At 46.1% G+C, this 25,620-nt stretch overlaps 1 protein-coding gene across 3 annotated transcripts in view; it reads left to right on the top strand.

The window, feature by feature from the left end:
- The window catches only part of ULK1 (unc-51 like autophagy activating kinase 1), a 79,390-nt gene that overhangs the window by 36,343 nt on the left and 17,427 nt on the right, over positions 1-25,620 (top strand). For 2 of the 3 annotated variants that reach the window (XM_038187282.2, XM_038187279.2), the window contains exons 10-17: positions 1,789-1,871; positions 6,105-6,155; positions 13,456-13,544; positions 15,684-15,849; positions 16,757-16,817; positions 17,639-17,728; positions 21,732-21,857; positions 25,336-25,487. In XM_038187282.2, the coding sequence (XP_038043210.2) occupies positions 1,789-1,871; positions 6,105-6,155; positions 13,456-13,544; positions 15,684-15,849; positions 16,757-16,817; positions 17,639-17,728; positions 21,732-21,857; positions 25,336-25,487 (818 nt within the window). The remainder of the gene's footprint in view (positions 1-1,788; positions 1,872-6,104; positions 6,156-13,455; positions 13,545-15,683; positions 15,850-16,756; positions 16,818-17,638; positions 17,729-21,731; positions 21,858-25,335; positions 25,488-25,620) is intronic. The other variant, XM_038187281.2, reaches the window with a different exon arrangement.

The following is a 25,620-nucleotide window of genomic DNA, read 5'->3' as shown; positions in this document are numbered from 1 at the left end:
TGTCCTCAGCCTGTTCTGACATCTGAGGTCTAGTACTTGACCTGCCTGTTTCTTGGCTTTAAAATCATACAAAAGCTCAGGTCATTGCTGGGAAACACACTCATCTTGGATGAGCAGTTTGTGTCGTGGATAAATAAATTATGACGCTAACACTGGAGGACTGCAGGACTCCTGCACTAATGTATTTTTCAGGAGCCTGTTAGCTGTGGTGTCCTGGGTTATTCCATTACGTGGTGTGCTTCTGAAGCACGCCTTCTTTTGACAAGATGTTGTCTTCTCTTGGCTCAAACGGAGTCTTGGTTTAACTGCATCCCTTCCAGAGCCCGGGTGCCCCCCTCTGTCAGCCTGGGAAGACCCACGCAAGTGTTACAGTGTCAGGGATGGAAAGCAGCTTCTCCAGCACAAACAAGCATGACGGATGCTTGGCGTGACCCTCTGTTCTAGGAATCACTGGGCTCAAATTCCTGCACAAGCGCGGCCTAGGACTTCACAGAATATTTATAAATACACACCTTGCCCAACATCTCTGGTTTCACTCCAAACCAAATGAGATTTCGGTAGGGTCAGCTTTTTCCCCCCCACACTCACACTTCTGACCCAGCTTCTTTTTCAGCCTGTCTGTGACATGGTGGAAATGGTGCAGGAGCAGTTGTTTCACCCTTTCAGCCTTGGCTTCAGGGTGCTGAGCACTGCCCGAGTGAGCCACGTGCTGTGCTACTGAGCCGGCTCGGGCTCCGCGCAGTTGGCATTGCTGTGCTGAGCACACATGCCTTCACCTCGGCTGACCCTCGTGTGGGGAGAGGGGAAAGCTTGGCAAATCGTGGGGCCGTGCTGGGCACAGCCACGATAAACAGAGTTAATGCTGCAAGGAGTTGGAGCCACCTACGCTGAGTTTGGAGAGCTCTGCTCTGGCTGCAGGCAGGACGCTGCCGCTGCAGCCCCTAACAGTGCTGCTGGTTACAGAGGAAAGTCAGCAGAACTGAATCCACTTATGCAAGAGCTGAACTCTACTTTCCCTTCCTTAATCCGTTCATTTATTCCCTGCTTCTTGCAGTATATCAGGGTTATAACGAGCTGACCTGGCCTCTCCCCAGTCTGCTTGTGGGGTTGGAGAGAGCAATGATTTACTGGCTCTTCTGTGCTGCAGCGGCCATTGAAAAGAATTTTTTTTTCCTAGCTAAACTGGAAAGTAAGGAAATAGCTGCACTAATTTTAGCTTGCTTGAGTGCCAGATGCTCAGATCTTACTGGCCTTTGATTAATAAATGATGTATATCAAGAAGCAAATAGACAAAGGTCACTTGCCAGTCTTACATAAGCAGCATTTGAAAAGAAATGCCTTAATAAAATGGCAGTAACTGGTGATACATTTCACCACGAATATCCTAATTGGGAGCTTCCCCTCAGTAACTGCTTCATTTTAATGACCTCCTTATTCCTGTTAGAGCAAGCAGAAGATGTTTTATTCAGCATGTGCAAAATACTGCATATAGACCAGGCTGAGCTGAGAACCAGAGGGTTGGAAGCGCAGTGGAAGGGAAGGATCTGGAGGTGCTCGTGGGAGAGGCCGCTAAAGCTCGATTCACTGTGGCCTTAGCAGTGACAATGGGGGGTAAGAGCCAGATGGATGCAGAGATGTTCCTGCCCAGCCTCTCCCCAGTGAGTTCCTATGATGTTCCTAGCCCAGCAGGCAGAAAGTGAGCTTGCACTTGCAGTTTGCCTTCGTGAACACGCAGAAGTAGCTTAAGTAGATGGAGGGTCTCTTACATGCTTTTGTTTTCAATCCTAGCATCCCCAGGGAGACATCAAGCCACCTGAGGCAGCTGCTGCTGGGCCTTCTGCAGCGCAATCATAAGGACCGCATGGACTTCGGTAAGAGACCTCCTTCCAGTTCCAGTTGTGCTGCTTGTCGGTGCCTTCCTTTGAGCTATTGCACTGCACAAACCTCCGTGCTTTTGGCCAGTGCTAGGAAAAGCATCCAGACTGGTAGTACCTGGCTTCTTACTTGCATTCCCTCTCCCACCTTCTGCTGTTGTAGTCTCTGAACTTCTGTAGTTAAGTATGCTATCAGGGGAAACGTGCTTCTTGTGCATCCCAGTTCTCACTGTCATAGTTTCTTCCCCACGCTGCAAGCTGTATCCATTTAATGTATACGCTCTGACTCTCTCTGTAGACCTGTCTCTGTCTCCTGACATGACTGGCATGGAGACTTCCTTTTTTTTTAAGCGTCTTAATTCCTTCTAGGCTGAGAACAATCATGAGGTGCTAGGCAGTTCTGGTTTTAGCAGCCTCTTCCAAATCTGTCAAAAGGTTCTGAAGAACCTCTACTGAAGCCATCATCTAAAGAAAAGTGGGCAGAGGTGGAACTTTTCCTAAAGCCCGTTGTAAAGGACCAGTTCACCTAAAAGCAGCACTAGTCTTTTCTCCCCTTCCCCCCTCCATTTGGAGGAGAGATAGTGTAGACCTTTCTCAGGTGAACACTGGGACAAGAACATTGTCTCTCACCGAGGAAGTTGGTCCTGATGGTGTGTTAGTCTCTGAATGCGGAGAACAGCAGTGAGTAGCTTTGCTTCTGTTAGCTTGTGTTGCTGATGGAATGGGTAAGTTTGCTCCTCCAGTATCTGTGTTTGAATTAGGTTTGGTGCTGGGCAAAGCCTGTTTAAGTGGTTTTCTTGCTGCTGGGGCCTCAAAGCACACAGATCTGTGTTAAATATCCGTTGGGCAGCATCACAGCAGCAGCCAACAATTAGCTGCTTTTTGCACATCCATTGCATTTTTCCTTGAGAATAAAGTGTGCTTGTTTGTGCTTTCAGAATGTTACTTTTTAGTCAGACTTGGATAAAAGCGTGTGCTATTTGTTTTCTGGGGGTTATTTTTCTGCTATTTTTTGTTGCTTATCAGCCCAGGTGGATTGTTTCCTGCAGGGCATCACATGCTAGTTGATGAAGATAAATTGTTTTGCAGCCTTGGTTATTCTTTTGGATTAGAGTTATTGGGAAAGCCTTTCTGGGGACGCTGTCATCTGGGTACAGCAAGTACATGGATTAACCAAGGCTGATCATAATTATCCAGGGCTGAATGTGAAAGGCTACTGCTAACTGCAGTGTGGAAGTGAGAACACAAGCCTTTTCAAAAGGGAGTTGCTGAAGCTACAAACAGACCGAATATAAGTATGTCTCAGCAGTCCCTGCAGACCTTCTCTCTGGGTTGTGCATCTCAGCTGCTTCTGTCATGCTGCTGTACGTTTCAAAAGAAAAATACGTTTGAGGTTTCTGTTTTCCTGCTGTCAGAAATGGAGTCTGGTAAGCCTTTTTAGCCACCCTATCAGCTGGTTTTGTACCTCTTGGGAGTAGACTGCATGAGTCATTGTCTAACACTTGGAGATTTGAGATGATTTGCTTTAATTTCACTCAAGACAACAGTTACAGCACATCTTGCTGGATTGAGATTGCTGCCTGTTAATCACATAAGGGATCCTTTTCTCTGCAGATTGGCATGTCCTTGTGAGATAGAATTGTTTCTCAGGAAGGGTTTGCAGGTGCATTCCTAGAGGAGCCCGTATTTGAGATGGACCTCGTGCCTTACAGAAGGCAGATCTCAATGGCTGTCTGTCATCTTTCTCATCCACCTCTCCTTCCTTTCTTCTGCTTACTTCTTTCAAAGTATGAGCTTCATCCTTGCTTGTGACAACTGTTTTCCTTTCCCTACTGTCTTCTGCTGCTAGGTCTTCAGCTCCTTTATGTTCCTGGGGGTTCAGACTCTGAAATACACCTGCTGAATGATCCTTTATTCCTTTCCGTAGTGTCAGCTCAGGAGGCTACCAGGTGATGCCTCCTTGCCAAAATAGTAGTAGTGTTTAAATGGGAGCACCTCTTTGCCCAACTATCATCATTTTCAGCTGCTGCCTGTGGCCAGCAGTGCACAAACTGTGAGTGTCCTGAAGCTGAAGGTCCCATCTGAAGCAGATCCCCAAACCATTTCTCTTAGGTGGCTCCTGGTATACTGGTACTGTCTCCTGCTACTGGCAAACTAACCAGAGGCTACTCTGTCCACGTATGCTATTTATAAAAAATGTTTGGCTGCTGGTCAGTGCCTTTGTTAGCTGTCCCTTGACCCTTCTGTGCTCTGAAGATGAAGGTCCACGTGCACTGCTGGGTCAGGGCGGATCACTGAGGAGCTGGATGTGCCATTCCTTCTTGGTCCCTGAGGCCCCTTCCATCTGTCTGGAGACGTGTGTGGTGTCCTCCACAAAGCTCTCCCACAGCTTGGTTCACCCAAAAGCATTCGTTATGTGAGGTTGAAGCTCCTTTTGCTTGCTGTGTGTCTCAGCTGCTCTTCTACCAGGAACTGATGGGCTTTGCAATTCCAGGATTATCTAGAGGAGTACAGGGAGGGTTTCAAGTTGAAGTTTCATGTTGATGATCACAAGCAGGGTTGTTAAATTTTGCTTTGTAAGCACAGCTAACAAGCAATTTGGAGGGGGAAACGTGGAAGAAGTAGTCATTTCCACCCCCTCAGATGTTACTACATAACCAGCTGAATCAGTGTAGCTGAGGGGATGCTACCTCTAGAGGAGTGGGCTCAGGAGGCAGCAGGAAAGTCCAGCAACTGAGCAACTCCTCACAAATAGGGATGTTCTCCATCCACAGCAGATGTTATCTGTGAGATTCCAACATTCCCTGCCAGAGGAACCTGGCATTGCTTCTGCTGTGCTGAGTGCCAAACCAGTGTGCTCTGACTGCAGGACCCTGACGTGGCTGTGGCAAGGAGCAGCTTGGGAAAGAGGGATTAAGTGGTTTTGTTTTGTTTTGCTTTTTTAAAAAGACGTCAAAACCAGTTGCTACTTTCTGGAAAGCTCACTGTCTGAAGAGGAGCTGTTTACAGAATTCAGCAGTTTGTAAACATTGGGTGTTGCAATAGGAAATCCATGCTGGGAAAACAAGTTGAGCTTCTCTTGCAGTTCGCCAAGTAGCCAGCACTGAGCCATGACTAATGCTCCTGAAAGGCCGAGTCACTTCAGGTTGCTGGTTGTGGTAGAGGAGGGGAGGGCTCTGCTAGGACTTGGTGTAGAACTGCACTGGATTGGAGGTGGCAGAGTCAGGAGAGGTGGTTAGGAGGATGGGGAAACGTGTAGAGGGTCACCAGCAAGCCAGGATGGAAACATTTGACCTGGACGAGTAGAATATCCTCCTCTAATAAGCAAATCTGTGGCAGTTGTGCTGCTGCAAAAGGGAGTTTTGGGCTTTTAATTCTGTTGTGGCCTTTTAGAAAATGCATTTCTGCCTTAAGTGCAGGATGGGTTTGGCTCTGTGTATCATGGAAGATCACTCCATAGAAGTGTTTCTCTTCTATGGGATTAGTGGCAGCACCTGGTTCCTACCATTAGGGTACCTTGTTGTTCTGATTAGTCATGAAATAGGGCTTTTAATGCTTTTCATTTTAGAATTCCCCTTCTTGCTGATACAAGCTTATGACTTGACCATGCCAGCTCCGTCAGGAGCTAGCTCAGTCAGTTTCTGGCCCTTGGTAACTGATTCCCCTTCCAACATCTGCAGCAGCTGTTGGAAGACGGGAATATTTGCAAGTAATTTGGTTTATGCTCCTGGCAACCCAAAGTTGTAGCTTGCAGCAAAACCTTACCAAGTTGTTTAATACCCTATGGGGAAGGAAAATCCATTTATACTGCTGGTTGATCCCAAGGTTCAAATCTTCATGTCTTTTGGCCATGCTTGTGGCAAAAGTTTTTTTCCTACCTTTTTTTTTCATTCATGTAGCTGGCCAATCTGATCTCCCTTTCCGCCCCCAACTGATGTTGTAGAGATGCCTGTAGCATAGGAGCTACTGTTTTTTTTTTTTGTTTTCCCCTATAGTTATTTGGATCCAGGGATCACTATCTAATTTATGTTTTTGAGCAAGTCCTACATCCGGTTGCATCTGCATTCTTGACCAGTGTTATCTGCATCAACAGTCAGATTCCATGGTTAAGTGACTGGACTGTGTGGAAAAATCACTGTAAAAATACTGTAACTTGTTATGCTTAACTGCTTTGTAAACTCCTAACAGTCATTTCCTTTCACTGACTCATTGTTCTTGATCTTTTTTCAGATGAGTTTTTCCATCACCCGTTCTTGGATGCAAGTGCCTCAATGAAGAAATGTAAGTGTCGCATTTCTATTACAACAGTTTTTGAACCATGACGCGTCTTCCTGTGCTGCCAGTTCAAAAGGAAACAAAAAGATTGCTTTGCTTTCTTGGTTATTTGGGTGTGGATTCAGGGTTCATTACCGTGTCGTGTCCAGATTTTGCTATCAAAATGTATTTAATGTTGCCGACATCTTCAAAGGGAGGATTTGGGGGCTATTTAGAAACCTAAATGAGAGGTAAATGTAGCTTTGAAATGCGCTCAGCTGTTCTCTATGAAGTGCTTGGCCAGTGGGGATGCTTGTAGGTAAACAGGATTATGCAGCAAGATCGTGTGTTTTCACCCACATCAGCAGGACAATTCAGGAGAGTGAACAGGCAGAAAGAAGCTGACATTCTTGTCACTGCTTGCCAGGTGTGGTTGTACCAAATGGAAAGAACATTTGGTAACTGAAACCCGCCATGTTTACCTCCAAAGTCTTGCAAAATCTTGTTTCAGAAAGATTACTTACTGGTGCTCTGTGAGAACTGTCCAAAACAAAGCCGGATTTCTATTGAGAATTCTTTCCTCTTTTGAATCAAAACTTTGCAAATTTCCAACCACACGTACTGTGATTCAGTTTTGTTTGTGGGAAAACAATTCTGAACTGCTGCCAGTGCGTGGGATATGATACTGCTGGCCAAAGGACTCATTTTAGTGGAATTGTATATGATCATCTATTTTCTTCTGGAAAGATCCTCTTGGGCCTTTAATCTCTTAAAGTGATAAGTGATAGTCACTGCTGGAAACCTTGGCTCTGATTTGGGGTGCCGAGCGCAAGGGCTGGAGGTTTCAGAGGAAACGTGCCCGGTGCTTTCTGAACACGGAGCCACTCTTGGACATGTGGCACAGTGGACGCCCCTGGAGGGAAGAGCAGGACTTCTCAGTTGTTTCTGATACAGATTTCTAACTGTGTATGTAGGTGACCGTCCCGCGGGCAAGAAAAGATGGTTCTGGTTTAGGGGAGCTGGCAAAGCAGCAAGATGTGGCGTGAGTCCTGTGAAGCGGGACTCCTCTGCAGGCAGGAAAGGACTCCGCCTGTTCAGGACTGCTCCGAAGCCAGCTCAGCACTCAGCACCTGCTGTACCGCTGCGGTGTGAGAAAAGGCCTTCGGAGTCTGATCCCCCTGTGGGCAGGGAAGGGCTCCCACGGCTCTGCCCTGCATGCCAACCAGCTCCTCTCTTACCTCCAGCTGCTCAATTGCTTCGTTGGCCAGAGGAACAGGAAACCCCCTGCAAACATGAAAGGATTCTGCTGGCTTGGCCTCAGTTTCCGACTTCTGCACGCTTGCTGTGCAGAAACCAGAGGCACTGTTACGAGCCACGGTTTCTGGCTCAGCCTTTGCCCCCATCTGCACCAAAGTTGGTGTGTGGTCAAGGCCCAGTTAAGAGGGCCCCTGTACAGGCAGGTAGGGACTGTCCCAACTCCAGACCTCTCTGCTGCCCTGCTGGCCCCTGCCTCCAGGTCTGTGTTCCCAGCCTGGAGTCCTCTCCAAGCAGGAGAGACTACTACTGGTTTTAAAAAGATGAGGGGAGCAATACCTCTGTGTTGCTGGAAGTCTCCAAGATGTTGTGCACTGGTAGAAGCCTGCTGCTGGAGGAGATCGTTCTGGAAGTCTGCTGCGGAGGCACCAGCAGCTGGCTGGCTGGATGGATCACTGGATGGAGGCCTCTGGGAAGTGCAGGGAAGAGCCTGGATGAGAGGCTGCGTGTGGAAGTAGTGGTTCTGATGACTTCTGAACACACAAGAGAAGAACCCGTGTGTCAGCAAACATCTGGGTTGTGGTGGTCTCAAGAAAAACTCAGCTGTACACGGCACTGCTTCACACGGGAGGGGGATTAATATTTGCACAGGTCTAGGTGACCAAACACAGTCAGAGGTGCTCAGGGGCTAGCCCCCTGGCTTTGTGTGCAGAACTAAAACAAGTCCAGAAGCTTGTGCTGCTTCACATAAACGTGTGGCACAGCATCACAAGTGTGGGAAGCATCGAAGAAGATGAGATGGCTGCATTTGAATCCTGATGGTCATGCTCAGATTGGATTGCACAGTGGAGAACTGGGAGGAGGAACAGCCCGCTCTGGTGTTCTCATTCTCCCTGAGAACTGATAATCGTGCTACCACTGACTTCAGTGGAAGCACAAGTAGGTCATGCAGATTGGAGCGTGCAAGTTTCCCGTAGAGTCTGCATAATCTGCACAAGCATCTGTGTTTGGAACAATACGGTTGCATGATGAACGCACCGAGACTTCAGCTATGCTCAGGGACCCAGTGTGCAGCCTGAAGGGGCTTACGGCCCAGGGACGCCTGTGCTGCAGATGCAGATAACTGCATGTGTTTAGGTCCCAAACCAGTTTTAATGTGAGCTGCTCACTTTCTATCTGAGGACTCCTGGAGTCTGAACTGAGCGCGGTGGCCTCTGGCCCTGCAGGCAGATCTGCCCTCGGGCAGAGGGGCGAACAGGAGAGTTGCCACCAGTGCACAGAGCTGAGGACATCACCCGAGCTTCCAAACCCTGCCAAGGCTTGGTCCAGACCAGGTCAAAACTCAGCGATTAAAAATGAAGAGCTCTCAGCTATTTGTTCTGTTGGGATCCATGTTAGTCTACCACCTCCCGAAATCATACAGATTTCTTCTAGTGCAAGAAAATTTTGCATTTCATAATGCTATGTAAGAGTTCCATGGTATTCCCCAGTGGATAATTTTGAAGTTGCCAAGGCTACCTCATTTCAATAAATTTTCATATTTCTCAAGATGCTTCATCAAAATCAACATTTCTGTCAAAAATCTTCCAATATGACTTCTCTGACAAATTCATCCTCTCCTGAGATTTCGAGGGATGGTTGTTCTTTCACTCCTTTAGTGAAAGAAGGACCAAAATCTTCTGATAGCCAGTGCTGACCACAAAGCTCTGATTGCCACAGGCTTTAGCCTGAAGAATGGGTTCAAGGCCTTGGGTTTTAAGTAAACCATGCACTTTAGTTTCTGTTTCTTTATTTATATTTTATTATGGGTTTTGTACATGTGACTAATGTGCTATAGATGTGTAAAATTTTGTTAATAAAGTCTTTAAAATACCCTGTCTAGCCAGGATGTCGTCTGTCTCTAGCCAGGACTCTGATCGCCACGTGGGATGGGGCAGTGCGTTACAGTAATAACACAGGAGGAGGCATAATTAGATGCTTGTGCAAGTCTTCTCTCCGTAAACATGTTGTAATTGGTACCCGTGCAGAGTATTTTGGAGTTCTTTTGCTCCTGTCTTTAATGAATGCAAAGCTGGTACCTCCTTTGCTCTGACTTAAGAGAGTTTAAACATGAGCAGTTGTGGTTCAGCAGTGCACGAGGTGATGCTGCTGGGATGGTTCAGGTGTCTGGAAGATGTCTGGCTTGTTTTTTTTCCATCTTTATAAACTTAGTGCACATAAAATACCCAGGTAGAAACTAGCAAAAATCATCATGACTTGTGCAGATGAAAGATTTTAATGGTAAGACATTTTTTTTTCTTTTAACTCTATAAACAAATTTATTCTTCAGGTAAGTCCCTTGTTTTTGCACTCAAACTACTGCCTTGCCAGAGACTGCAGTCAAATAACTTCTTGATGATTGGTTTTGATTACACCCAGATAATAACAAAAATGCATCTCTCCAATGCGTGTAAAACTCAGATTCCAAATAAAGCTTCCACAAAGCCTGAGGCTCGGTTATTTTTAGGACAGCCCAGCCCCTTGTAGGATGATTTGTCAGCAGTGATTTTTGCAGGTGTAGGATCCAGGATCAAGATCCACACAGCTGGAGCACTGGCTTCCCTCTGCAGCTCGTAGCTCTCCCATTTGAAACCAGTTGACTTTGGTTATGCAACATCCACTCTGTTTTGTTGCTGGAACAAGTTGGAGAGGACAATTACGAGAAGAGACTGACTTATTTACATTACAATTACAATCCAGCAATTTTTGGATTTGGGTGGGGGCCTACAATTCACATTAATATTCCCCACGTTCAGACTTGAGCTGAAAACACGATGAGCCAAGTGTTTGCACCCTTTTTAATTTTGAACTGGGAGTGCCTGGGCGTGTGGAGGAGATGGAAGCGAGCATCGAGCTTCCAACCCTTCCTGGGTGCCTGGCAGGGAAAAATGCACTGACAGGCCTGTGGGAGCCAGGGCTCTACTTGCATGGGCTGAAAGTTCATTTTTAGCATCGGGAGCTTTTGTGTTGGGCCTCACAGTATTACAGAGTGGATTTGGGGAGTTTGGGTTTTAAGGAAGAACATGATTAAAGATGCTGTATCTAAAGGTTGTGCTTCATGCAGATAGAATTTTAATCTGGGTTTCAGCTGGTAGCAGAGAAGCCTGTCTGCTTCTCTTCCTTTGGAGATTAGTGGAAAGCTGGCCAAAGCAAATAGACAGAAATAGAAAAGTCTCAATTGCAGCCAGGTTTAAATCAATAATAAACACGAAACCAAAATAGTGTGGAAGGGACCTTGAGAGAGCCCTGAAATGACTCTAATGAAAATACTAATTCCAGGAAAAATGAACCGTGGCACAAGTTTTGCAGCACGTCCATGTGGATATAGTTCAAAAATCACTTACCTTTTCCTAAAAGAGCCTTTATTTAATGGGGAGGGCTGTCTGCACAAGGGTCAGTTGATCTGTAGGAGCTGGCAAGATAATGGGGGAAACGTCCCCCCTGGTTTCTGGGAGTTGTGTAGGGAAGGCAGTAGGGGTTTCTCTGCAGGAGTCTCTCTGGGACCAGAAGCAGCGTGTTAGAGGCAGGACGGGGCTCTCCGTCTTGCAGGCGAGGTCTCAGCCCTCTGTGTGTGTTCCCTGAGCGTGGGGAGCACGCACCAGCTGTGTGGGAAGCCCAGTGAGCTGGAAGAGGATGCTGGCTGTGGGCGATGTGGCTCTCCATGCCAAGTCCTTGACCGACCTCCCACAACGTCCTTCTGTAGGGTGCCACGGTGCTCATTCCTGTGCTGGGCCCGGTGTGCTGTAACTGCAGGGCCCATTTTGGGGACAAACCCAGTACAGCATAGATGCAGGGTGTAAAAATAAAGTAGCCTCTAACAAAGCTTTGCACAGATTTTTTTTCATTATAGACCTAAGCTCTAAAGCTGCAGTGGGGTGAGCATTGCCCGGATGTTCTGCCACAAGCCAGGAAGGCACCGCGTGTGTGCATGCTCGTGTGGCACTGCAGCTACCCCAGCAGTCCTCGTGGGACTTCTGCAGGAGGGCCCATGCTCTGCTGAATCGCCCCCTTTGTAGGATAGCCTAACCTCTGCTGTCACCCAGTTACACCGTTCCAGGTTTCAGCCTGTGCTGCTTTGGCTTGGTCTTTCTGTTGCTGGGTCTGGTTGTGTCCCTGGCAGAGTGAGGAGTTCAGCAGCCGGGTGATCGCTCTGCTTGTGCTGGGACACGCTCAGCTACTCATCCTTTAACTCCTTTGATAGGCTAAACGTTTTAAAGCCTTTTATTAAAAGGCATATTTTCCCATTCTTTTATCATTAAAACACTGTTTCAACTGTTAATTGCAGAGAGATGTACTTTTATTTTTCTAGCCAGTTGAGTGGAGTAAGTGTGCTGTAGCAGCCAGTGCAGTTAATGACAGGAGTAGGTTTACTTCAAACAGAAGTGTTCTTTGAGGTGTTATTACTCCTCCTTGCATTAAGCAGGGAGTCATTAACACAGGTCCTGTAAAGGTAGAAATTGATACAAGATGCTGATTTTCTGGCAGCACAATGGAAGAGGAGCAAAGCAAAATGTTCTTCTCACTTCATCGTCACCTCTGATGTCTGTCTAAAGTCATTCAAATACCGAAGTGGTTGCAAAGTGAAATCTGATTTTAAGTAGCCTAGCAAGGATGTTGGGACTCTCTTGCATCTTTGTACCACGCAGTCTGGTGCTGGGGCACTGGCAAGTTTGAAGCACTCAAAGTTTCAAAGCCCGCTGAGGAGTCGCTGTTACCTTTGACTCATCTCCCTTCTGAGCTGAGCTCTCCCGAGCAATTTACTGAACCTCACTTGCACGAGTCGTTGGAGTTGAATGTTCTTTGCTCTTGTGATGCCTTGATCATCTCTTCTGCCTGAAGGTCGATGCTGACTTGTCCTTGCAGCGTGAGCTGTGTGCCTCTCTCAGGATTACAGGAAAAACAGTTCGGTAATGAAGTAAATAAAGCGAACGGTTCTGATACGGAACAATGAAACGCCAAGAGAAGGGCTGCAGGAACAGCCAGCGCTCTGGAACAACTTCTGCACGAAGAGATTAAATAAGCAGAAGCTCTTTAACTTGCAGAAGGTGTCACCGAGGAAGAATGAGCTGAGGAATGAGAAGCAATGGACTGTTTCCTTGTGGAATGATTACATCTGTGGGGTTTTATAGAACATGGCCTGGGATGCCTGAATGCCTTTTGGGGGGGCAGCAAGCACAAAGTGAAAATGAGAAGTTACCTTTTCATAGCAAAGAGATTTGTGTCCGCAGGATGTCTCGGATACTGAGTGTGTTCTGGGAGTCATGAGGCGAACTGAGGAGCACAACTCTGCGAGGGCTTTACGAAGGGCTGCTGCAAAGGAAGGCCCGGAGCTCCCAGCCTGCAAATGCCGAATGCTCTCTGGGCCAGGACCCTTTGGTTTGCCCTCCCTTCTCACCCAGTGCGGTTGCTCTGTTAGAGTGTGCGTTTCTCCTCCCCACAGAGACGTGATAAATGTGCAGTGATTGGATCTTAACCGAGTTCATAATGTTTTCGTGTGGAGTAATGCCTCTTGATTGAAGAGGTTAATGGGCCTGTGTTGGCTTGAGCAGATGTGGTTTACATAGTAGAGCTCCCAGCATGTGGGGTAGGTGCTGTGAGCCACAAGGGCTGATAAAGAAGAAACTGTGAGGGTGTGGCAGCAGTCTAGCTCCTAACTTGTGTCACTGGCCTGAGTAACTCAGTCCGTTTTTCTGCATAACTTTCCCTTCATTTACCAAGGTGCTTTGTAGGCTCTCCAGGGCAGAAACCATCCTGGTGCCTGGATAGGTCAGCCGTAGGGTAGACCCCCGATCTCGGTTGGATATTCTGCATCCACCCTAAGAGCTGTAACTGAAATAGCGTGGGGAGGAGGGGCTGGATGAAAATCTTGCAGCTGAACAGCATGCTAATTTTTCTGCTGTTCTCCTTTGCTTGGCAGCATCTGATACATGAAGTAAACCTGATGTGAAACAATGAAAAAGACCTTCTTTTATTGACTCATCTCAGGTTGACAACTAATCTATGTTATGTTTTTTCTCCCTCTCCTTGTTTTTAGCTGCTTCTGTGCCAATGCCTTCTTATCCCAGTTCAGGCTCCGGTAGTTCCTCCAGCAGCTCTTCTACTTCCCACCTGGCATCACCTCCTGTAAGTACAGCTCCGAGGATGCGCTGCTTATGTTAGTGGTCTCTCTGCTTGCTTCTCTGAAGTACAGCCTTGCTTTTGCTGTCATCTGCTGCAAGTTACTGAACACTGTAGTTCTGCCTGTGCTTGGTGCAGTGTCCTTCCCAGTCTGCTCAGAGTTTGGGTTCTGAAGGTTGTCTTTCTCTCCAAGAAATACTTCAATTTGTCGTTGTCTATTACGTGAAAAACCTTTGTGAAAGGAGTTGGTGTTAATGCTAGCTTGTGCTGGGAGAGGCAGAAAGCTCCTTGGAACCAAAAATAATAATAATAAAACAACGATCCAAAAACTGGCCACTAATTCAGGGCATAGTAATGCTTATTTGGCTAGAGGCTCTCTGTTCTCAAGCGAAGTCTCTGCAGCTTGACAGCAGATCCACCCTTTTTTTGAAAGGTGAGCCTCCTCCTTCCTGACCAGCAATCCCAGGCACCACAGAGAGACATTCAGCAGAGCTGTGTGCCCAGACCAGGCCTGCCACAGTCTGGTGGTCTTGTGAGAGCTGATCTGAACTGATGGTTTTTCTCTCTGGTTACCTTAAATGATGAAAACTTTCCTGGAGGGCAGAATATCAACTGACTAGTGAAGTGACATTCCTCTAGCTCACTGAACTGAAAGCTTGTTTTCGGAGGCTCTTGGTGAAAGCTGCCTTTTGACTTTGAACTGAGGAATGCTGGTGGTGTGATGGGAAAGGGAGAAAGATTGAATTTTCTTTTCTTGTCCCTGGCATTGCTGCTTTTTTGCTTTTTTCTCTGAGGTTTCCCTGGGCCAAGGCTTCTCAGCCTCTTCCAGGAAGTGCCATGACTGAATCTTTCTCTCCATGTTTTCACATGGAAGATATTGCACCTGCTGTGAGGAGCTGGTGTGGGAAAGCTTGAGGGGCACTGATCTGGGTGCTCATGGTATGGACTGGACGGAGAGGAGAGGTCGATTCTGCTCTGAATGGCACATAATTGGATTCCTGACTGTATTTTTCCCCCTGCAACCCTAGGTAGAAGGGTGGTTGGCTGGGGTGCTTCTTGGCCATAAGACTCCAGGAATGGGTAGCTGGTATGAAAAATAGACTCTCTCCACTTGAGCTCAGGGAAGCTCGAGGGTGGTGCGGACTTTGGGATCTCCATGTGAGAAGGGCACTGCACCAGTCCTGGTCTGCATTTGGAAGTTTTGTGGACAGAGTTATACTGGCTCAGCACGTGAAAAACGCCACGTCTGCAGGGCAGAGCCAGCATTGCTATGTGGAAAAGAGACGGCTTTGACAGCTGGGAAAGTCCTTCTGCTTGCATGCATTGCACGTGCAGCGAGTCAGTCCCTGTAGATACAGCAGGGGAGTGGACAAGGCTTTATTAGGGCCCAAGTGCAAGCTGATTCTGATCTTTTTCAGCCCAAAAGTGCACTAGAATGAAGATTGTCTTATGATCTGCACAGTGGGCAATTGAGATGTCTTACAACTTTCTAAAACCATCTAGCCTCCATCTATCTGTAAAAGGATTGTGGGACTATCCCTCATTTGGCTGAAAGAGAAAAAATTGAGCTTTTTTGAGGCCTGTCATGCCTCTGACAGCTCTGAGGTGTTTATCTCTTGGATGCTTTGTCTTCTTTAGACCTCTCTAACTCCTCATCAGCATTACAGCAAAACAGATTTGTTGGAAAAATGCTGAGACACTTACATACCTGTTCCTGAGTGCTTACTGCAAGGATGTGAGAAGAGACTAAAGGTGTAATGTTCAAAAACAAAAAACATGGAACAACCAAAAACTTGCTGAAGGCTCTTCTCTTTTTCTTGGCCTTACAAACTGAGCTGGTAGCAAATGCATGCTTGATCCAGAAAGCCTCAGGAGTGGCAGAGTGGTGTGATACCTTAAGTGATTTTTTTCTTATCCGAGGAACATCAGACATGCTAATACTATGTTTTTTTGTAACAAAAGGTGCACGGTTCTGACATGGGCATAAAAGACTGTTCCTTCTCAGTAAACTGAACAGCTGCCCCTGGCAAACTATCAGCCCTGCTTTATGAGCAAAATGTTGTCTGTAGCCTTGTACGGCTCGATTTAAAGGATCCAGCAGAAGTAGCTGTACTGAAGCCAGTATTTGTTTTCTTCTTGAATTAGCAGTCCCTTGGAGAGATGCAGCAGCAGCTGCAAGAGAAGACGCTGGCATCTCCTACCCAGGATTCCCCCGGTTTTCTGCATGGATCGAAGGACTCTGCTGGAAGCAGCAGTAAGAATTCATCCTGTGACACAGATGACTTCGTTATGGTCCCAGCACAGTTCTCAAGTAAGTTGGTTTCTGGAAATGCAGACGTTCTGAGGAGAGGGGGGATGTGGATGTTAAGGGTGGTTAATACACAGTTGAAACAGTGATTAAACTTGCCTGCTTTGGCTGAGTAACAGGAGAGTTGTAGTTCTCACACTGTAAGAGATTTCTGTCTCCCTGGTTAGCTTCATAGGATATTTTGTAATTATCTTCAAAGATAGGATTTGAGAGTAAAGGTTATTTGGGGAATTCAGTAAGAGACTGAAACTGGAAATCCAACTGGAAAAGAAGATAAGTAGGCTCACAGGGAAATGTCTTCCTCTCCCAGAATATGCTCCCATATCATCATATCTTCAGTTTCACTTTGCAGCACAGAGCAAGACAGCATTCCTGCTAGCAAGGTGATTTTATATATGAAAAATACCTAAGGAAAAAAATAAAAACTGTTGGATTTTTCTTGAAGTACACGTATCTTTGAATTTCACATTAGTACCTCTGCGTATTTATACTTTGATAAGAATTGCATGAAATATATATGTTCACAGGGTCCAGGGCTCCAGTTCAGGCACACACCTAAGTATGTTCATGCATTAGTACTTAGCCAGCAGAAGGATATTGTTCAATCTCAGCCATGTGTGTGAGGATTTGCTGAGTTAGGACTAGTGATAAATGCTTTGATTCCTCCTTCCACAGTTGCACTGCTTTTATTAAGAGAGGGATTTAGAAGGGTTGAACTGTGACAGGCAGGTCTCTGCTGTGTAATCCTCACATAAGGAAGAGCTCAATGTTGTTTTTATTCTTCCTGGGAGCAGCAATGGGACCAATGTACATACGCTTAGTGCTAGCCACATTTCCAGTTGAAACTGAAATTTCCTCCAATTGAGGAATTGATCTCAAATTAATGTTTCTTCACTTCCTTATTCCTTAGGTGATATGACTGCGGAGGCTGCAGGAGGGAAACCAATCCAAGACAGCCTGATGTACAGTGGGTAAGAGCACCCAGGCAACTGCAAATGAGGCCATTGGAGCATACTGCGCACTAGGGACTTTCTGGGTTCTGGTGAATGGAGGAAGGATGTTGCTGAGTTAGCTTTCATGATAGGGATGACTGTCACCTGCCTGTTTCTGACCATTTTGAGTTTCCACTGTCAGGTCTGAGTCAGAAACAAAGCTGTAGGACTGTGTATTCCAGCATTTGGAAACAACTTGGAAGAAAGCTTTCTGCTCTAGTTATGTTTGTAACACACTAATGCCAGCAAACAGCCCTTCTGCATCACCCTTGTTTTTGTAAAGAAACTTGTATGAAAAGATGGTGTTCTTTGTTACTTCATCTGTCTTCATTCACTCCTGTCAAATTCATGATTAGAAGACTAGCCATTGAGACAAACTTCAGTGATGCTTTTCTAGGTTCTTGGGGTTAGGAAGAGTTGCACTAACATGATATAAGGATTGCATAAGAACTAGAACGTGCGTATGCTGATGTGAACACACAGCTTCTAGAGTTGATATTCATTTATGCTTGGCTTCCTCATCCCTCAGGACTAAACTGCATTTCATTTGCTTAAAGGCTTTTACACCAGGTTAAAACGGCATGGGAGAAATGCCTGTTGGTACTCTAACACTGCCAGACAATCAGCATGTGGTGCCTGAATACTGGAGTGTAGGTGGGGCAGCATGACAGCTCCAGGGCTGCTATGACTGGACTCAGCAGAGGGTGCAGGACAGGCACAGCTCTGTTCTGTGCTCTGCAGCGGGGAGCAGAGTTATTTCACAGACTCTAACACCTGGGTTCTGTCTGCCATTTTTTCAGGAGTTCTCTGCTGACTTCAGCAGGCTTGGAAAGCCAGGGAAGGACACCATCTCCTTCTCCCCCTTACAGCAGTTCTCCTAGCCCCTCCAGGTAAGAAGGACTGTTTTGTGGTGATTGTGCAACTTTGATTAATTAAATTCCCATTGACTTCCAGGATAGAATTTTAAGAGATGTTGGTGTGCTGAGCAAGATCCACATCTTTCTTTTAATTAAAGGGTAACAAAAAACACCCAGGAGAAACTCCCCAGCCCTGGGCACTGATCCATCCCAAATATAGAGCCTGTCTCTCCCACCACTGGCCCTCAGAAGGGGCTAAGAGAGAATGCAGTAGAACTGGAATTAACTCTGTTCCCTGGGGGCAGGTATTATTCTCAAGCAGAGAGTTAGTCTACTCCACTGTATGTATGTGCTACTCATCCCCTCCGTGCTCAGCCTGCAGAGGCAGTGAGTTATTCCAGCTGAAGACCCTTGCCTTTAAATTCACACAGTGAATTAGAGCACAATGCGTTAGCAAAGGCTGAAACTACTGTGGGCTTGAATTACTGGACAAAGGATAGGAGGACAAGTGTGGAGGGGTGTTGCTCATCTCCCCTTGCTGTTGAAGGACAGACACCTGGGCTTACTCAATTGTCTGCAGTTTCCTTGAAGCTCCAAGCAGCTCACTGCTCTACGTCTGTATAAAGTAATGCTGCTACACACGGCCCTTAGAGAGGATGCATGAGTAAGCATAACAGGCGCAAACAGGTGTGGTCACAGGTTTAGTTCCAACTGAACCAGTTGTTTTCAACTCAGTTTTGGCCTTTAGAATTGTGGTAGGTGAGAGCTGCCCACACACAACAGCACCAACTGCCCAGCATCGCCAGCAGGTCCAGATGCATTTTTCTTCAGAAGCTGTTAATGGTCAGTGGAAAGTAATCCTATAAACTTTAGAGCTTGAAGCTTTCGGGTTCGTGCTTAGCTTACAGGGAGCTGACAGGTTTGCTTCTCACCTCACTCGTGCCTGCTGGGAAGGCAGGACAGCTTTAATCTTCTCTTCTGTCAATATGGCACATGTTAGGTGAGGGGAGTTCACACTGGGGGAGGGATGACCCTAAAATCTTTAAGAAGAAAATGTAGTCCCAGTCTGTGTTGAACACACTCATCACATAAACAGAGCCCAGAAAATGACAAAACATAGCCTGAAAGCATATAAATGTAAAGGAGAAGAATATAGCTCAAAGCCTTGCTGACGTGATCAGATTAATTGGCAGGCACGTACCACAGTGTGCAGTATAATTGCATGAGGCTTCTTATGCCATTGCCTGCTAAGCTTTTTAACAGCTTATTCTGAATAAACTGATTCCTTTGCATTCTGGGGATCAGTCTTTATTAAAGGATTTGGCCTTGTTTCTGGACAGCAGTGAGTAGAAATTCATGGAAGTTCACTTCAAATGCTGCCTACTGTTCGCTGCTCTCTTCTCTTCATCATATTGTAGTGGATCATAAGGCAGAAAGGCACTGCCGGTGGCTATGATCTAAACCTCTTGCTGCTCTTGCTGTCTTTCCTGCTCATTCCTGCAGCTTCTGTGGAGCAGATTCCACACCCTCTGCAGCTACTTCCCACTTTTATATCTGCTTTAAAGAAACATTGAAAAGTTACTTCCTAACCTGTCCAGGATGGGAAACAAAACATAGATAATAAAATGTTGGGGCAGTCACTCCAAACCTGGAGTGCAAAACATGATCTTTGATCTGTCCATCAGAAGTATTATTAACACAAGTTTCAGTGCTCTTCACTGTAGATTTCCTGAGGCCCACTGGTTCAGCACTCGGCTTCACTGGTGCAAAGAATGCTTTATTTTCTTTTCCTGTCTTTTCTTGCTAGAAGGCAGCAGTTTGCCCTTTCGTGTGTGGCTCTAGGCTAGTAAGCAATGCTTGGATGTGGCCCAACTGGGACAGAAAGCAAAAGCTATTTTAGTGGCCAGCAGTGGGTTTTCCTCAGGATGTCACGGTACACTCTAGAGCAGCTCTCCTCGTTGTTAACTAAAAGGCGAAGATTAGGCCGAACTGAAATACACTGACAGTTGAGGGCTGGTATTTTTTTTAATACTTCCTTGTTGAAAATGTTTAATAATTCTAACGAACGGTACTTCCTTGTATATATCCCACGCTAATGGATTTCATGCAATTTTTGAAGAGCTCTTAATTACTCTCAAGTAATTAAATTCCCTGTCCCAGGTTTATCTCTTTGTCTTTGCAAATTTATTGTCCCTTGTAGTCTTCAAGGCTTGAGGCCAATTAGCAGATTTAGTATATGTCAGCTGGGCACTTTCTTTTGCAACTTGTACCTTGTGTAGGACACCTGGCTCCTATAAGGACTCATGTAAATCCTGGGGAGAGGGAGAGACTTTTCACCCAGGAAATCTTTTCCCTTAAAGGATTTTGGCCAGATTGAAGAGAGAGCGTTTGAAATTTATGTTGGAAGTCAGGATGTGTGTGAAGTCTGACGTCAGCCCTCAGATTTGTTGGTTAAAGCTTGTTTGCTTTATGTCTGTCTGACACAGTGTCATGTACTGATGAAAGGCAGAGACACCAAAACCCTCACCTTTCCACTGAGCAATAAGAAACCTTGAATGCCTTTATTTTACTATATGCTAGTGCAAAATCAAGGATTAAGTGATGCCTTTTAGAGGCAGACTGAGAGTCTGTTGGTGAAGTCTTTCTGGTGGGAGAGATAAGAACACGAAAGGAAGAATATGTAGAATTTAAATGAATAAAAATAATAGAAAAAAATAGATATGTTAAGAGAGGAAGAGAGAAATTAGAATCACATTTTGATCTTTCAGCCTTTATTAGTTCATTAGTTCTTTTGTGAATGAGGAGTGTCTTCATGTGCACAGTGTGGAGAACTGCAGATCAGCTTTGTTGAACGCTGTCACCATAAACCACAAAGTTCTGCTGACCTTCCCCAAAAAAGAAATTTTGGTGATGGGATATTTTGAACTGCCAAATAAGACACAGCCTGTGCCCTATGCACACTCCTGCTGAATTAAACGTCTTTCTTCACCTTACGAAAAACACTTCCTCTCTGAGTGTTAGACCCGAAGAAGCAATACTTCCTGCTTCAAGGGTTCAAGCCAAGGTGTGTGTCCTACACTGACAGCAAGGAAGACTGCAGAAGCCTTCATTACCAATAAGGTCTTTCTGTAATTGTGCAGCCTCCCTGCAATTGATGTTGGCAGCTGTAAATAACTGCACCGTGGCAATTAATCCAAGAATTCTGGAGCCTTTGGGAAAAGACTTCAGGCAGCTACTTAGTTAAATGTGGTGTTTGCATGGGTTTTGTATAGCATGGGTTTTGCTGAGTGGTGCATACAGGCTAAGAACAGGGAGACTGTCACCTGGGGGAACAGATATCAGATGTGAGCTGATTTACCTGCATAGAGCTGATTCACCAGATGGAACGGGAAAGTCTGAGATTTGCAGAATGGGCCTGTCCCATTTTGTGTGCGTGATATTCTTCCTGACCTTGATGGGCATACCGATACCAGCTCCTGTCCCTGATTTTATTCTCTCCCGAGCTGCCTTCTCCACGCTGTAGTTAACTTGCAAATCCTCTGAAGTACACCAGAAGTGTGTGTTCTCTTCGTGGTGTGCTGAGGCTTTGACGGAGGTGCCACTGGTGCAGCAGTGTCTCTGCATGAATTGCAGATAGCTCTTGGCAGCAAAACCTTGCTGGTGTCCTGTGTGAGCCACAAGCGTTTAGCCTTTGTTTGGTGATGTGCTCTTTGGCTGGGGATCTGAGTCTGTTGGAAACTGGGCCAGTTGTGGCATGAACCAGCAGGGCTCCAGTTTTCCTGGAGGGAGTGGTGCTAGGGTGTGTGTTTTGGCTTCAGCCTGTGGGTGGGAAGTGTGCTGGAAGAAAGGTGCCTGCTCTCAGGAGATGTGTGCTGCCACTTCCCTTTCGCATGGCTTTGAACTGTCAGCCCGTACAAACCCGCAGCCTGAGAGCAGTGAAGGGGGCGCTCCCTGCGTGAGGCTGCTTGGGGAAGATATCTCCAGGTACCTGGCTGAAGGCCCACCCCTGACGCGAGGCTTTGTCTCCTTTCCACAGCCGGCCGGGGCAGTTTTCCAGCAGCAAGTACGGACACTCCGTGCCCATTCCGGTCCCGACACAGATCCATAACTACCGGCGGATCGAGCAGAACCTGCAGTCTCCCCACCAATACGCCTCTCCTCGGTAAGTGCTGGGGCTGGGAGGAGGGGGTCACAGCGTGTTACACCACATTACATCTTGGGGGGCCTTTTACAGTAGGTTCTCTCTATCTCTAAAAATTTTCTTGAGTGGTGGGCCTTTCCCCTTGCTGTAGGGAGCCAAGGCAGGCTATGTTTTGTGGTAACATTTAGCTTTGGAGTATTTCTGTAGTGATGTTGAAACTTATTTGTTACCAGGTACTGTACATTTTGTCAGCATGTGTGTACGCGGGATAGCTCCATCAACTTTCTGGGTAGGCTGGGCGTTTTGGGGTCTGCCAGATACGGCTTGGTGGGCCAAGCAGAGACAATCATCCATTTGGCACTTGCCTCTATGAAAGGAAAACGTTGAGATAAATGACTGAAATGGATAGGGATGCAAAACTTACCTGGCTTTACTAATCAGTTCCTGTAGCTAGTCACACCATAGATGTTTATTACCCGAGTTCCATACTAATGTGGTTATGCATCCTGATGAAGTCACGGGTAATTCCTGCCTGTGAGGCAGAGCATGCCTTCTGAGGGCCGTCAGGAAGAGCCGGATGCCAGCCTCCAGCTGCGTGCAGCTGCCTTCCTCAGCTTGGTGGTGATGTCTTCTACCTCCAAAAAACACCAAGCTTCTGTTCCTTGACACGTGTAATTTATGGCTCCTACAGTTTTGAGATCTGGATTAACGGTGGCAGCCCAGGTTGTAGAAGGAGGGGCGTACAGGTTCGTAAAGAGAGTTTGTACAGCAAGGGCAGAGAACATTCCAAGTATCTGGATTGCTTAAAGTTTAGTTTTCAGAAGTAGGGTAATGCCTGTGTCAGCCTGAGTTTGGGCTTCTTACCAGCTTAATTAAGGATAAGGCTTACTCAGAGTGGACCCAGAATTGGAGACACAGTGTTGATATTAGCCACGGATCAGCGAAGAGATTTGTTTTGTGCCAGTGTTAGTTTAATACTATTCTATGCTCAGTTCTTTGAATGCATGACAGGTTTGGTGGTAAGCTCCTTCCAGTTTCCTACATGCCCTACATTTCTTACAGCAGTATTTGTGCACCCTGTTAGTGCTGAACCTAACAAAAGAGTCCCAGCCCTCCATGTGGTGTATAAAAAGCTCTGGAGAACGTGCAGAGGCTGCACCAGGCACAGTGACAGGCTGCTGAGTTCGGGCTCGCAGCCTGCGGATACCAGGATCAAACTGTCATGTTTTGCTCCTTTTAGTCAGCGCTCTGTAATGATGAGATTAGCATCGTCCCTGCAGAGGAACTCGAGGAATGGAACCAATCAGATGATTCACGCTCTGCTTTTAGCATCATCACAAAATCTCTGGCGTCATGTTTTGTCTCCTGCCCCAGGAAGCCATATTTATCTCTCATCATCACTTCCTCTAATCAGCAGAATTGATTAGACACGCTTCAGGAATGGAAGGAGAAAACTTCATCAAGCGTTTTGTGTGTGATTCCACTTTTCCATCAGCTGTATCAAATAGGCCATTACAGCCAAATGCCTCATCACGGCTGGCACGTAGCCTGACTAAGAGCTTTGACACACGCTCTGTTTTGCAGTATCGACTGCTGTCATCTGACTGGCTGGTGGTGCCGGTATAGCACAGCTTGTTTGTGGGTAGATATCTCGTGTGGTGAGGTGGTGATTATGTGTGCTTGCTTTTGGCCACATCACCTGTCCTGCTCGTCTGCTCCTTGCCTATGCCATGTCTCGTAGGGTGGTGGTTGACATTCCACACCTTTCAGCAGCTGCAGTCAGCTCCTGGTTTTTCCTGCAAGCTCACAATAAATAACAATTAGTCTTCTGGATGGCTGATGTTCTGAAGAGTTAAAAATTTGGCAGAGCAATGCTTTCTTTCTGTCACTGGGTGTCTTTTTACTGTGTCAGGGGTGTTTTCTTTTTGTACATTAGTTTTGCTTCAGGGCCAGGCACTTAGTGAGTGGTAGGCCTCTCAGTTGGGAGCAACATGAGCGGGAGTGATTTTTAGGTTAAAACTTTAAATGATTTCTTTTTTTTTTTCCCTAGTCTGTGAATGTAGCGTGGATTAATTTGACAGAAAAACATATTGGGGTGGGGTTGAGAAGGGAGAAGGGAAAAAAAATCACTCATATCTCAATTACTGATTTTTTTTTCTGAAGCAAGGGATCAAGTAATGCCATATGCCTGGTAGTGTTGTTGAACAGACATACTGCCACTTCATCAGGATGGGTTTGCCTGTAATGCTGTTAGCCCTGCTTGTACTGCCGAAACCTTTATGGCTTTGTTCCTTCTGTTCAGATATGCACGGACAGATTAATAGTGCGTTGCTGGGAGAGGAGGCAGGATACCTTGGTGACAGCATCTTTCAGTGGCTTGCACACAGTTTTTTCAGCATATTCATTGATTTTTGTCTAGAAAACCACCCACTGGCTGAGAATAATGTTCTTTCAACAATGGAAAAGATGTTTCCAAATCAAGAGTAGGTCTGATAAAAAAATTGTTTTCTCACATAAAGGAGTGCAGTGGGATCTTGGTGAAGGAGCCTGCAGAGGCAGGTTGGCATTTGAGTAGTTAGGCTGTGTTCTTAAAGTGTGATGAAACCATTCAAATATTGATAACTAATATACAAAAATCCCATCTCTCACCAGAGTGGTGGTGTGGCTGTACGTACTTTCTCCCTATTCTAGTTTCTTCTTGGTTTCTTTTTAGCAGCTAGGTGATACTTGAGGTTCCTGCACATGTGGCCTGTACAAATTAATTCTAATTCTCTAAGGTGAGGTTTCACAAGGAGTTAGGGGAGTTTGGAGCCCAGGCAATTCTGACCATTCCACCTCAAAGAGAAATTCCTCTGGGTAGTACTCAGCTGTTTCAAATCTGACAGCCACGCACTGCTTTGTTTCACTTTGTAGCTTCTCCTGAGTTGAGTCAAAGCCCTGTTACAGAGCAGTTCCTTTGGCACAGCATAACTCCCTGCAGCACAACGTGCACTCACAGAGCTTTTTAACTTACAGGCTGCTCTGACAAAGGAGTGCATGGCTCAGTACAGGAGGAACATTTGAATAAAACCTTCTCAGTGCAGTCTGAAGACACTACCTCCAATAAACACCCAGGACACAGCAAAATAGGAAATTGTCTTGTTCAGGACTGATTTAGATACCTGCAAGTGTCTAAAAGTGACTTTTTAGAAGATGACAGGCTTACAGCTTCCCTGCTGACAGCTGAGCTAATCCAGCTCATTCTTTTCATTCTTTTTTTTCTCATTCTTTTCATTCATTTTGCAAAATTTTATTGGGATTGAACTCTTGAGAACAAGGATTATCATCGTAATCTATATTTATGTACTCCTAGTATAGTCGGGTTTTGATCTAAGATAAACAGCCGTGAAGCTCCACTTCTGTGGAATTAGCTGGGTGTGTTTGAGTGTCTGGTGATACTATTTTCCTTACTCTTACTGGCAACTGAAGTGATGTGCATGTTGTTGTTGTTTCCTACAAGGTCTGGTACGGTCCGGAGATCCAGCAGTACAAGTCCTCTTGGTTTTCCTAAAACTGGTGCTTCCCCTCCTTATCCTGGAGAGCATGGATCTGTGCCCAGCTCTAGAAAGCTCTCCTTCGGCGGTGCCAAGCCATTTATGCCATCACCGCAAGGTAAGATGTCAACTGGCATATTGCTGCTCTAATAAAATCATGTCTCTCTCCTGTAAAGAGGAGGTTTTGACCAGCTGTAACCTCTACGTAATAAGGAATTCAGATTGTTGTGTTCCCCTATGGCTCTTCTCAA

Source organism: Anas platyrhynchos, chromosome 16, assembly GCF_047663525.1.
Source record: "Anas platyrhynchos isolate ZD024472 breed Pekin duck chromosome 16, IASCAAS_PekinDuck_T2T, whole genome shotgun sequence".
In the NCBI taxonomy this organism is placed as follows: domain Eukaryota; kingdom Metazoa; phylum Chordata; class Aves; order Anseriformes; family Anatidae; genus Anas; species Anas platyrhynchos.
This window is presented reverse-complemented; position numbering and strand designations above follow the sequence as displayed.